This window comes from Macaca thibetana, chromosome 15 (assembly GCF_024542745.1).
Source record: "Macaca thibetana thibetana isolate TM-01 chromosome 15, ASM2454274v1, whole genome shotgun sequence".
Lineage (NCBI taxonomy): Eukaryota > Metazoa > Chordata > Mammalia > Primates > Cercopithecidae > Macaca > Macaca thibetana.
The window spans coordinates 85301008-85314984 of NC_065592.1; the positions used below are offsets into that span (position 1 = coordinate 85301008).

The 13977-nt window shown below is 36.5% G+C and overlaps 2 protein-coding genes across 3 annotated transcripts in view; one reads left to right on the plus strand and one right to left on the minus strand.

Annotated features, from left to right (window-relative positions):
* Positions 1 to 13977, plus strand: part of ANXA1 (annexin A1) — an 897109-nt gene that overhangs the window by 639277 nt on the left and 243855 nt on the right. The gene's annotated exons all lie outside the window — the stretch shown is intronic.
* Positions 1 to 13977, minus strand: part of ALDH1A1 (aldehyde dehydrogenase 1 family member A1) — a 185590-nt gene that overhangs the window by 18409 nt on the left and 153204 nt on the right. For both annotated transcript variants that reach the window (XM_050760913.1, XM_050760912.1), the window contains 5 exons: positions 10574 to 10714; positions 8581 to 8710; positions 6784 to 6845; positions 5166 to 5294; positions 3705 to 3818 (listed from right to left, as the gene is read on the minus strand). In XM_050760913.1, coding sequence (XP_050616870.1) covers positions 3705 to 3818; positions 5166 to 5294; positions 6784 to 6845; positions 8581 to 8710; positions 10574 to 10648 — 510 coding nt within the window. In that variant the 5' untranslated portion in view covers positions 10649 to 10714. The remainder of the gene's footprint in view (positions 1 to 3704; positions 3819 to 5165; positions 5295 to 6783; positions 6846 to 8580; positions 8711 to 10573; positions 10715 to 13977) is intronic.

Below are 13977 nucleotides of genomic sequence, written 5' to 3' on the forward strand. Positions count from 1 at the left end.
GAGTGTTTAGATTTTATGTGGTTACTGAACTAACTGCTACTGTGCATTACAGAATAGGGCATTAATATGCTAATGTTTTCATCTCAATTAAATATTTTATGTTTCTAAATCAAACCCCTAAAAGTAGATTAATTAAAAACTAAACTAAAAGGAGATTTGCACTAGGGAAATCCTGTCTGAAATTTCTCTTATATGCCATTCCATAATACACTTCTTATGACCACTTTCAGAAACTGAATTTTCATTTAAGGTGTTAAAGAGTTTTTAATTTTGTAGATAAAAAACTTACTTCCTATCACCCTTTAATTTCTCCAAATTCTTTCTGAATTTTTTATTTGCTTAATTTAGGTTTACTGGAGAAACTCCATTAAAGTAGATAACTTTTGTCTTGGAGAAGGGAATAAAATCAGAGATATTTTTGTAAAAGCAACAGACATCAAAAGAACTAGCATAAAGAATGGTTAGAAGTATTAATGAGAAAGAAAGGCTACGCTTTTGCTTGGCACAAGTTTAGATGGCAAATAAAAGGCTTGAGTTTTCCCAAAAGTCTAGCTAAAGTCAAAACAAGGAGACATTAATTTTTATCTCATGATTTCATTCCCTTATATTTCATTCCCTTACATTCATCATTTTTGTCAAAGGAGTATGCAATGAAGAAAAGATGAGAACTATTAAGACTATGGGTAAACAGTGTATTCCATGATACTGTGGCATTGCCATGTGGAGCAGAAGTAGCAAATGCTCATGAAAATGGTCTAACTTATTACGTCTTGCACAATGTGGGTAGAGTTCTATTTTATATGAACATAATGGGACATTGCAGTGGCTCACGCCTGTAATCTCAGCACTTTGGGAGGCTGAGGTGGGCAGATCATGAGGTCAGGAGATCGAGACCATCCTGGCTAACATGGTGAAACTCTGTCTCTACTGAAAGTACAAAAAATTAGCCGGGCGTGGTGGTGGGCATCTGTAGTCCCAGCTACTCAGGAGGCTGAGGCAGGAGAATGGCGTGAACCTGGGGGGTAGAGCTTGCAGTGAGCCGAGATCGTGCCACTGCACTCCAGCCTGGGCAACAGAGCAAGACTCCATCTAAAAAAAAAAAAAAAAAAAAAAAAATTCTTACCTTGCCAAAAGTGTTGTTAGAATGGGGGTCACTGTTACAATGAACACAAAGGATACAGTCTATTGTTTGCCTTGTTTGCCTCTTTCATGACATTTATCAAGTTCCTTAATATCTGCCAAGCAACAAATGTGAAGTTACAAGAAAATCCAGAAAGAAGTTCCAGGGAGCGTGGAACTAAGTTCCAGGAGTTGGAAGGAAGATGGGTTTTTCTGTGTGGCTCCTAAAATTGTGTTATTCACATTTAATTCTTTAATACTTATTTAGAATTTCTTACTGTGATGGTTTCTGGAGATAACCATGAATAAGACTGTCTTTAAGGATAATCAGCAAGAGAGAGAGAGAGACACGTAACAAGGCAATGAGCATGCACTGTTATTATATGTGGTGAACAATGGGAACTCAGATGGGGTGTTTTAAAATTTAGGCTGCTCTGCTCTTGGAACTGTAGAGGCAAGGAGAAAGCCAGAGAGGGAACGTGTGGGAGCAAGTTTAGAGTAGCTTATGGCCAAGTATGAACTAAAAGCAGGGGGGAATGAAAAGATATATGGAATAATCGGGAAGAGATGGGGCAGAGTGACAGAGATGGAGAAAAAGAAATATTCGACTGGAAGCTTTTTTCTCACACTGTGTAAACTAGTGTGAGAAATTAAAAAGTATAGGATGAAGGAGGAAATATGATATGTACTGAGTGCTCAGTAGGGTGATAAATGTTTTACTCATTAGCTCATTTAATTTTATTCTGTACAACTCAGTAAGGTTGATCTCATCTCCATTTTACAAATGAAGAAACTCAAATTTAGTAAGGCTACTTAACTTTTCAAAGACACACCGCTAGGAGGGGTAGAGTCAGAATTTAAACTAAGATATTTTCTAGACTTTTAATCTCCAGGGTTTTTTTTTAAGGTAGGTAAAGTGCTCCCCCAATGTTATAGGGGATCATGGATGAGCAAAAACAAACTGATGCTGAAGATGAGATCAGCAAACAGTAGCACCTGGTCCAGATGACCTGGAGAACGAGTAGGCATAGGATCTAGACCAGGGTTGTTCAATCTTTTGGCTTCCCTGGGCCACACTGGAAGAAGAATTGTCTTGGGCCACACACAAAATACACTAACAGTAAAGATAGCTGATGAGAATGAAAAAAAAAAAAAATGTGTCGGGCCACATTCAAAGCCATTCCTGGCCATGGGTTGAACAGGCTTGATCTAGACCTCAATGGGTACATGGATTCCCTATTGGGGAGGATCTAGAATTCTAGGCTGAGGAATTTTCACCTTTATTCCTCTGGTATGATTTCAACCTGTGGTGTCACCAGTTTTAAATGTATTGCCATGTCTTGAACATTCCCATTTGTTTTGTCTACAATAAATCTTGAATGTGGGGTCTGCTTTTCCCTATCTTAATTAGGGACTTGCAGAATGTGAACTTTTTCTACTCTATGTCTGTGAAAAACAAAGAAGACATATATATATTTATTTACTTCATTTTAAAAAGATCAAGAAAAATCAAGTTTGATTTTCCACCATTTCTGTTTGCATGTAAATTTGCCTTTATATCGGAGTAAATAATTAAGATTATAAAAGAATCAAATTATGCTCACCACACTATCTGGAATGTCTTTTTTGCTTCTCAACTTCCAGGAAGTTAAAAAAGTAACAGTTCCTCAAAACCCAGAGCTAGTTCTAGTACCCACTTGGACATCATCATTCCTTCCTGTGAACCTTTTTACAGCACTTTGTACATACCTTAGTACCTTATCACACCCTGCCTTGTCTCTTGTTGTCAGCAGCTTTCTAAGATGGAGTGAAGCTCACTCTTCACTGTCTACGCTGTGTACCAATGAATAGCACACATTATTTTTTGCATTGAGCACCTAACAAAGTCACATAATATAATAGAATGACTCAAGAATTTTTTTTTTTCATGGTACAGTATGCTTCCACTGCTTTCTTTTGCTTAGGATAGAACATCATGAATAAATGGGGATCTATTTCCCCAAACTTCACCTTCTAGTCTGCCCTCCCTCCTGCCTGCCACTTCTCCTTTGTGGTTGGGGTCTTTTTCTTTCACCTTTAGGATGGTCAAGTTCAAGCCAGAGAGGCAGAAAAGTTAGTCTAGGCTAAAGTACCACCGAGGGAAGCTAGGAGTTTCTGGCTCTCTTTCAGAATGTACAGGAGAAAGACACCCCCAAATGAGGTGCAAAGGGTGAGGCTCTACTATTTAATTTTCATAATCTACAGGATAAAATCATATTCATTCATACAAATCACTATGGCCTAATTTTCTATTATAAATCTTCCTAATAATATGACAAGGTCTCAGCAGCCATATTTCTCATCAGAAAAAGTAATGAACATACTAAAAACAGTTTACTCTCATTCTGATTTTAAATAGGTGTATCACGTCATTCAGACTACATCTGCTTATATTCTATGCATATATTTGAAGGTTAAAAGAAATAACAAGTCATTAAAAAGAGTTTTTGTTTTAAAATTGTTGGCTCAAAAATAGTTACATAAAGCATACTTCATAGCTGGCAATAAAAGCATTCTTAACTTTTGCCCTGAGTAAATAATATTACCTCTGTCGATCCTGTGAAGGCTACTTTGTCTATATCCATGTGGGAAGAAATGGCTGCCCCTGCTGTAGGCCCATAACCAGGAACAATATTCACTACTCCAGGAGGAAACCCTGCCTAAAAGGTAAAAAGTTTAAAAGTTACAATATAAGAATTTAATTTAAAAAAGAGGAGAGTAGGGGATTGAGATTGTCTCTTAATGCCAACCTTATGAGATGCTCTAGAAAAAAAAATTCACCCAACTGGTTCTATTCTTTAGTCTTATTATGTCATTTCTAAGCACACATAAAAAATAACTTCAAGGGTTACATTATTGAGGGACAATTGCTTGTCAGGGTAAGTCCATACTCTATGAATCATTGCCCCAGTGACGGCTGTTTCAAATTGCATAATGCTAACTCAAAAAGATTGTATGTAAAAAGTGTTTGGTAAGTTACTTATGTAGAAAGAAAGTAACATGTTTATTATTCCCATCAACAAAAATAAGAAGCTGAAGGGATCTCATATTTTTTAGTTCCTAGCTGTTGTTGATTGTTGAGGGCATAACTGCTGAGTTGCAAATTCCCACTGGGATTACTTAGTCAGTAAATTGTTAAGTAAGTACTGTCATCCCATTCATGATTCAACATCACAAGTTGATTTCAATCTTCATTAAATAATTCAGGTAGAAGGCATGGGAACTGAGTTGGCACATTACAATTTCCTGTTATTTGCATTAAAATGTTTCATTCTGACATCTCTTTTCCCTGTTTTTAATTTGAATAAGTATATTTTTAAAAGATAAGTTCAGTTTTGTAACTTTAAGTTTCTAATGACCAACATTTGTTTTTTAAGATTTGGTAAGATGAAGAAAAAAGGACAATGAATTGTTTGCAAGTATATTAACATAATCTAGTTAGTTGATGAAAATAAGTTTTACGTGCTCTTTTACTGTTTTTGAACAGGAAGATAAATGCAGAGGAAACCATAATAGAAAACTGAATATAAACATATCCACTGATGAGTAGACTGAAAAGTATTTTGAAATAATGTGGCCTAATATTACAAACAAGCATGTTGGCATAGAGGCCAACAATCTTACATAGATTACTTTACACAATTTTGCAGAAAACACTAGGCCATCAGTGGCAGGTACAAACCAACTTAATGTTTCAACGTTTGAAAGAATGCTACATTAATTTCAACATGAATTTATGTTCATGAGAGTTGGACAAAGAAGCAAAAATGTGATCCCAAGATGACTGATACCAAGCCTTTGTGTTTGGCTTTCTGTCCGCATTTAGGCAGAGATGAAATCGGGGTGACTGCCAGAAATTGCAGCCAGCAGTCATGCTAAATGTATTCCCCCGACTGGACAGGAGCCATCTGTAAATAATGTACTTTATAGTAGCACCAAATGAGGTCTTCCTATTGTAAGTTAGGACTCTTGAGTTCTTGTGCTTATTTTAATTTAGGGAAACTTACCTCTTTTATTAAAGATGCCACGTGGAGAGCAGTGAGAGGAGTTTGCTCTGCTGGTTTGACAACCACTGTGTTTCCACAGCTCAGTGCAGGCCCTATCTTCCAAATGAGCATAACCAACGGGAAATTCCACTAGAAAGCAATATGTAACAATAGATTCTTTGTATTGCAAAATGCATATTTGCTAATCCAACTTCCACATTATACACCCCCTGTAGATGTTACGTAATAATTACAGTAGTTTTGTGAAATCATCTGGCATATTATACTTCATTGCTAAAAGCAACTAGTAAATGCTAAAATGCTCTGAATAAACCAGATATGAGATATGAGAAGGAAGTAGGAGAGAACCTCAAAATTTAATCAAGTGCTGTTGAGTTCTTTTTCTACCAGGAAAAAAAAAAATCACTGCATGGTTTGGCTTATTATGAAACACATTGTAAGTTATCTAAAAATGTTTAAAAAGGATGATTACTCTCCTTCTCCATAGGTCATTTATTGTAATTATTTACCCAATAATATTATTCAGTAGCTTTTATTTCCAGGAAAAATATCTTGCTTAAGACAAAGATGTCCAGGGTCCAGAGGCCAAGTACACGGGTTCAAATCTCAGCTCAATCACTGACCAGCCATGTGAACTTACACAAGTTACGTTCTCTCTGTATCCGATTTCATAATCTGTGGGTGCTGATAATAGTCCTCTCTGCCTCAGAAGGTTGTCTTGAGGATTAATCAAGAAAGAGGGCCAGGTGCTCAATGCAATAACTGGTCTAGCATAGACACGTAGTACATAGTAGCTATTATCAGTGTTCATAATTATATAGTTTTTATCAATTTATTGGGATTTTTGAATTAATAAGCAATTCCGTTAAAATATTGATATGAATATATTTCAGTCTCATTGGAGCAAAAGATAAGTCATGACCATTTCTTCACATAAGGACTTCGCCACCATTTTTTTGCTTGGCCTTTTAAAGCATGTCAGTTAAAATAAAATCATTTAGATAGTCTCCTGTTTGTTGGGCTTAAAATAGCTTCACAATTCTCTTAAAAAGGCTACCTTCTCTAAGAGGAATATGGAGTATCCGAACCTCTTATCTAAAGCTAAAATATATTATTCCATGCAGTGCTTCAAATGCCTCTGGTATTCTTTTTTTGATTTTGATTAAAAAATGTCTGTCGTGAGTTGAACACTCTGGTAGCTACTGTTCTCCATGATGAGATGTCTCAATAAGAAAGTGCATTGGAGAATAGTAGGCCCTACTACCTTTCACTAAAATGCTGTCCTGCAGATGTGCAGCGGAGAGCACCTTGCCATATACATGTAAAGCATGGCTCTTATAAAGAGTACATAATACAACTTTTAAAAAACAACCATAACATTTGTAGATGATGTAGCATTAAAACTTTCTCAAGAGATATGCCAGAATATAGATAGGTTTTCTATCTATATTCATATCCAAGAAGTTTAGTCACAGGGAGACCAAGTTCAACAAATCTTACATTTACTCCACATTTAACAAATACACAAGCATCTGTCTGTGTTAGAGAAAGCTTCATCAGTAGATTGAATAAGAACTCTTCTTTTTAAAATTGAGAATTATATAGGAGAAAAACTTACAGGAATGATTTGGCCACATACACCAATAGGTTCATGTCTTGTATATGTAAAAAAGTTTCCATCTGAAAAACAAAACACACATAATCACATATAAGTGAATGTATTTGACATTCACAAAATGGTGGTTTGGGGCTGATGTGAGAGAAAGGTGTAGACAATAATTTTAAAAACATATATCTGGCAGGGCGTGGTGACTCATGCCTGTAATTCCAGCACTTTAGGAAGCCAAGGCAGGCAGCTCACAAGGTCAAGAGATCGAGACCATCCATATCTCCAATTATTCACAAAATGGTAAGTGAAGCCCTAAAATGGTAATTTGAAATGATAGGAACCATAAAATTGAGTTAGGTGAAACCAAAGATGCAAAACTGGAAAAAATCGGAAAGATAATTAATTCTACCTTTCATCATCTAGGAGGCCTGATTTGAAAATTATCCTTATTCTCAAAGTTTTATAAAAAAGGGACAAGAAAGGAAGTAGGAGGTCTCTGGCTAAGAGAAGAACCACATTCAAGTTTGTTTCTGGTAGCTCAGAGTTCTACTAATAAGAGAATTCTTTTTAAAGGCTGTAATATAATTTTTAGAAATAGTAAAATTAAAAACAGTACAATTAAAAAGAAAATCTCCCTATAAGTAATAAACCTTTCCCGCTGACTTATTCTAAAATGTATTTTATTTGCCTACCAAACAATAAAAGCCAATTCTCTCAATACATGAAGAAAATGACAGGAGTATAAGACATTTATTTTCAGTCTAAATTTGACCGATTTATGTGCCCTGAAGTTAATGTGGTCGTTCGGAGAGATACATTATGCTTTACATTCATTTCTGTTCTAGTTCCCACAGAAGCTTCCTGGCTTCAGCACAAAGTCTCTTCATAAAGATCTATTTGTGTTTTAAGTGACTTCTCCCATTTTGTCCCAGAGTAAAATCAGACAGTTCTAAAGTAGCCACATTTCTTAGTACTACCGAGGTCTTACTCTCCTCTCAACTTTCTGCTATCACTTCTGCTATCACTTCTGACCTCCTGGATGCTCCAATTAGATTGGAAGTGCACATCAGGGCCAGTCCTGGAGGGTATTGTATTCCTAAAGTTCGTAGGTTTGTGTGAATTAAATTCTACCTATACTGTTTCCTAAATGTGTGTGTTTTCATGTTTCACATGAAATATGTTTAGTATTTCTACTACATTATGTGCATACCCCACTAAAATAACACATACATACAGATTCTCACACACACACACGCAAACCCTTAACTCAGGCTGCAAACACAGTCCCATCTTGCTTTGAAGATATTTGAAATGAGTCAGTGTGAACTGGCTTGTTTGAATAGTCTGGTCTAACTATACTGAGTTTGACCAGGCACAGATGACCATAACTGACTTATAATGGAACATGTAAAGAAGCTTAAATAATTACATTACAGAAAGGATATAAACGTCAGTATTGGAATAAAACCCAAATAAATAATTTCAGAGGCCAGTTTTAAAAAGTTTGGGACCTTAGAGAGGCATGCCTCAGATCAGTAATTATGGCCATAGGAATGTTCTTACTTTAACATTTTCTAAAATATCTATAATGTTATCTTCATGATTATGCTGAAACAAGTTTAAAATACATTTTACGAATTTTAATAGAACGTCTAAGTCGAAAACTGTGTTGTCTCAAAGTCAAGAGGAAAATAATTTTGCCTTATTTGGTTGACATCTTTAAAAGGGAGAGCTTAAAATTATTCAGCTCTATCGTAAACTCCTCACTCCTATCCTTACCATTAGTGGTTTCTCAAAGATACTTACCAATTGGTATTGTACGGCCCTGGATCTTGTCAGCCCAACCTGCACAGTAGCGCAATGTTTTGATGCAGCCTGCTAAATCATTCAGATATGCATTGGAATAGAGTTTTCCACCATTCATTGACTCCATTGTCTGAAAAACACATCAAACACCAAACGTAAAATTCTATAAAAGTTTTAGATTAAAAATATGTAGTAAATATTTTGAGTAATCATGTGCTAGAGAATTTTTGAAATAGAAGAAATCTTGACATCTTGTCTAACCTCCACTTTTTAAGAGTTAAAATGACTTCCTTGAGGTTAAATAGCAAGATCTGGGCACAAAGGGTAGTGAGATTCTGATTTCTAAACCCTAGTGCTCTTTCTGTCTCATTTTGAATGTTCTCCTGCTAACCAACTTTCTAGGAATTGGTCACAATTTGATATATACATAGCATGTGAGAATGAAACCTAGTTTTCTAACTCATATCAGAATTCCAACAAGATTTCTCTTATTTTGTAATCAACTGTGGGTGACAATTTAGTGTCCCTCACTATTAATGATGTCTCAGTATTCATTTTTAATTTATGCATTCCATCTGGATATACACAGTCTACCCACACAAACTTAAGTAACTCGTGGATTTTTCATCCATGAATTTCCTTTAGCAGAATTTTAATTAGGAAACTACCAGTGTTGCCATTATTGTCATAATTGCCATTTGAATGGTCAGGTAAAGTTCAACATTTTCTAGTCATGTGCCCTAACCATTATAAGATGACCTATCTCCCCTTTGGCTTCTCCTCTTAAGGAGGACCTTAAGCTCTTTGAGATCTAATATTCTGCTGGGGTGGTTACCAGGCAGAAATGCACAGGTGATGAACTGTTAAAGCTATTTGCTTCTGTACTACACTCTCTACCATGTCAAAATTTAACCAAACATGACTTTTGTATGCCTGTACTTTTCCCCCCATAGGATCTTATGCTGACAGGCAGTCAGCAAATCAGATTAATTGCGAAAAACCAAGTTTTAGCATTTTCTGCTTTCTTCCTACAGGCCATTTTTATTACTATAGTTTTATTGCACATAGTTGCTCATTCTGAATTTTTGCGTATTTCAAATTATGTTGAATATTTGAGTAATAAGTGGTTCTTTGATTAACCATACTTGCTATTAACCATACATGCTAATGTTGACTTTTTAAAAATGTAGACTTCTTTGTTACAGACACTTTCAGATTCTAAAGATGAAATTTGCTCTGAAACCTGATCTTGGTATTGGTTTATGTTAAATTGGCTTCATCATAATGCCAAATTGAGATGAAAAAAACAAGGAAATACCCTCCCCCAACTATATTATGCTCTGACTCATCTAACTGCTAAAATATAAACAAACAAAAATAGTATTCATAAAAACATAATTTTGATAAACCACATTAATAATTGGATTTTTTAAATTCTTTGCCTTTTTCACCTGTAAAAAGAACATCATTTAATTATGACCCTTGTGAACAAACACATTTCAGGAAGAAAAATTGTAACCATTTATTAAATATCTCAGTAGGCTAGACTAATGAGAATTAAGATTTATTTTAGAGAAATATTTTGGGCACCCTTAACAAACTTGAGCTTTTCCATCAAAAGAGTTCAGTGGTCAAATGCTTGAATAAACCTAATATGTCATTCTAGGAGACTCAAACTTCATGTGATCTTATTAAAGCCTCTGAGAAGTTTTAAGGTAAAGAAATTTTTAAAATTTGGTTTAACCTGGGTTTGCCAAAGTTTAGACCGTAGAATCTATTATGGGAACAGAAATTAACATCATCCAGAATTGAAGTGCAGATTAGTATTTGAGAATAAGTTCAATGTTAAGGGGGCTATACATTGGGACAACAAATGTTTTCATTTTGTTTGTAGAGAGCATACAGGGATCACTAAAACCAAAACAACCTGCCATTTCAAACACTGAATGCTTTTGAGAGCTCTAGCTACCCATCCAGCTTGGATAATACTCACCGCCAGGAGCAGACGATCTCTTTCGATTAAATCAGCCAACTTGTATAATAGTCGTCCCCTCTCAGAAGCATCCATAGTACGCCATGGAGATCCAATCTGGAAAGCCTGTCTTGCAGCCTTCACTGCCTTGTCAACATCTGCCTGTAAGTCAAAGGGAATTCAATTCAGTAAGCTAAACATATTAGGAAAGCAAATTTAATGCCAATAACCCTGAAAAATAGAATGTAGTGCCTCGTAAGCAGACACTGTGTCTCCATTATCCCAAAGTCTAGCACACTGTACACATTCAACTACCATATGTTGGAATTACTCCTGCTGAATAATCTTTACCATGATGATCTCCACACACTCACCACATGCTGGATTTCCTAGAGTATAAATGTTTTATGGTTTTAATAGTTGCTCTCATCTGAGTGCTTGCCCTGTTTCAAGTAATGTTCTGATGACTTTATACCTATTAGCTCATTTAATTCTCAATACTTTTATGGCACAAATATGTTCCCTGTTTTACAGATGAATAAACTAAAGCAAAGAGAGAGGGGAGCTTTGCCTAAGGTCAATAACTGAAAGTGGCTGAACTGAGTTTTAAACGGAGCCCATCTGACTGTAGAATCTTTGCTGTTCACCACGTGTTATACTTTCTTAGTGACTGGGTTACAGGAGCTCCAGGTCAAGCTCAAGATCCAAAATAGTGAGTATCTTCCTTGGTCTCTGGTGACTCAACAGCTTGTCCACTTCCATGAAGAGCCTATTGAAGGGTGAATAAGAACTTTTCTTTGCTGTTGAAGAGTAAACCTTACAAACATGTGCTCATTCCTCTTGTGCAGAGGGAAAAGGGCATAGAGATAGTGGAACTAATAGAGTAGGATGTGCATGTGACAACCTCTCATTTCCCAACTGGGTACAAAGAGATCCTTTTAAATCCCTAATCCGATAAAGAAGTCAGTTTCTTATTAAAGATGCACGGCTTAAACCTACATTAATTCAAGCAAAAGTCACAGAGTAAAGTGACTCCACACTCAGTCTAGACTCCTTGCCTTCACTCTCATAGTGCCTTCACTCAATTTCTTCTTTCTCTGTTGTGTTTTTCTACACCAGGTATATTCTCTGGTTCTTTTGCAATCCACCTCAGTTACAGATATTGCCCTGACCACTCCATTCCCCTGCAGATCTCTGTTCAGACCTCTTCTGAGCTCTTACAAAACATACCTGCCACTACTGCAAACACCATAAAGGCATATATCATTCCAGCATTTTTTTGTACATAGGACTGGCCACTGCATGGAATTGTATAGCTCCACAAATCGTGGCTACATCATAGGCCAGTAGGTTGCAATATTTTGCAGGAGACATGATTCCCTTTAAGAATTTGGGGAGATAAAAAGTAATGACCCTAAATTTTTTTTTTATAAAGTTGTACACAATTAAGCTAAATCCCATCTAAGGATGATATCCTCCCCTCAAAAGAACCTCAAATTAACATCCTCCTCCTTAGGCTGTATTCAATCAAGAAGACCCACACTTACAAGTCTGTGAATTAAAATACAAAAAAAACACACGATTTTTCTAATGTTTATCACCAAAATAAGATGATCTGGGACAAGGGAGATATTTTAGAAGCATAATCTGGTCTGATTAAGTAATAATATTTACTGACTACAAGCAAAGATTCTTTCAGTGTAATACATCACACTGGTATATCTCACTGTCTAACTTTTCAGAGAATGATGATATATACAAAATATATGTATTTATTGCCTGCCTTTCCTGAGAAATACGTATACAGTGCATATTTGGGGCATTCAGTTAATCACACTGATTGCTTATATTTAGACATTGTTTCATGCTACACGTTCTAACTTTTTCCTAAATTTACAGAGCACTGTTTGAAAAAAGAAAAAGCAAACCACAAAAATCTGAGATTGTCAGCATGATCTGTGGATACCAGAGCTTATAAAATACATGCTGCTCTGTGTTTAAACAGATCTGTATGACACAGCTTTCATTTGGATCTCTCTGTTCAGTGTCCTGCTATTGGTCTTAGCCAAATATGGGCTATCATAGGCATCTTGGCCTCCCAAAGGGATATGGAGAACTGGTTTCAAGATAAGTGACTCTCCCATATGGAAAGCACATCCCTAAAGAATGCTGCTATAAATAAAGATGTTCTTGTGATTATGTCCTTTGGATCATGCCCCCACTTTCCTCACATCTTATATGTAATCTTGCAGATGCAGAAATAGAGTAATGTTAGTTAATATACAGTTTGATATGAAAACAATCCAGATTTGAGTTCTGATTCCTCTTCATTAGCTATGTAAACCTTGAGGCATCTAACCGTCCATCCACCTAGCTAAAGATTTGATAAATATTCTACTCTGCAGCATTCTCATCGTCCCTCTGCCAAAGACAGCCGAGTGAAGTAAGAAGATTGTTCTTTTGGAATATTCAATCAAATGGGAGAGACATACAATCAAATCACTACCCCAAAACATTATTATAACCCATGAAATATGTTGTGGCATGACTTCTCTAAGGTTCAGCTTTCTTTTCTTTAAAATCAAGGTATGTTGCTGGGTGTGGTGGCATGTGCCTGTAGTCCTAGCTACCCAGGAGGCTGAAGTGGGAGGATCGCTTGAACCTAAGAGGTGGAGGTTGCAGTGAGCTGAGATTGCGCCACTGCACTCCAGCCTGGGTAATAGAGTAAGATCCTCATCTCAAAAAAAAAAAAAAAAGAAAAAGAAAAAAAAAAAGAAAAAAAGAAATTGGGGTATGTTACCTCACAGGGCTGTAATGAAGATTAATAAGATAACACTTCAGCATTTTCTATGTTAGAACATTATGTATTATTCAATGGTGGCAATTGTTACTGTAGTCCTAGTAGTCAAAATTTTAAATTTTAATATAACTTTCAGCAATTTCTCTCCCTCTCAATAGAGAGAGATTCACTCTGTTGCCTAGGCTAGTGTGCAGTGGCACAAACATGACTCACCAAAGCCTAGACCTCCTGATGAGCCTCAGGTGATCCTCCCACCTCAGCCTCCGGAGTAGCTGGGACTACAGGAGTGCATCACCATGCCCAGCTAATTGTTTATTTTTAGTAGAGACGAGGTCTTGCTATGTTGCCCAGGCTGGTCTCGGACCCCTGGGCTCAAGTGATCCTCTCACCTTGATCTTCCAAAGTGCTATGATTACAGGTATGAGCCACTGTGTGCCTAATTTTTTTGTAGAGATGGGGCTTTGCCATGTTGTCAAAGCTGTTCTCAAATTCCTGGGTTCAAGCAACCTGGCTGCCTCTGCCTTCCAACGTGGTGGGATTACAGGCATGCAGGGATCGCCGCGTCCAGCAAGTTCTAATGTATTTTAATCCTTCCTTTCAGTTTTCACTGCCCTGAACAATTTTA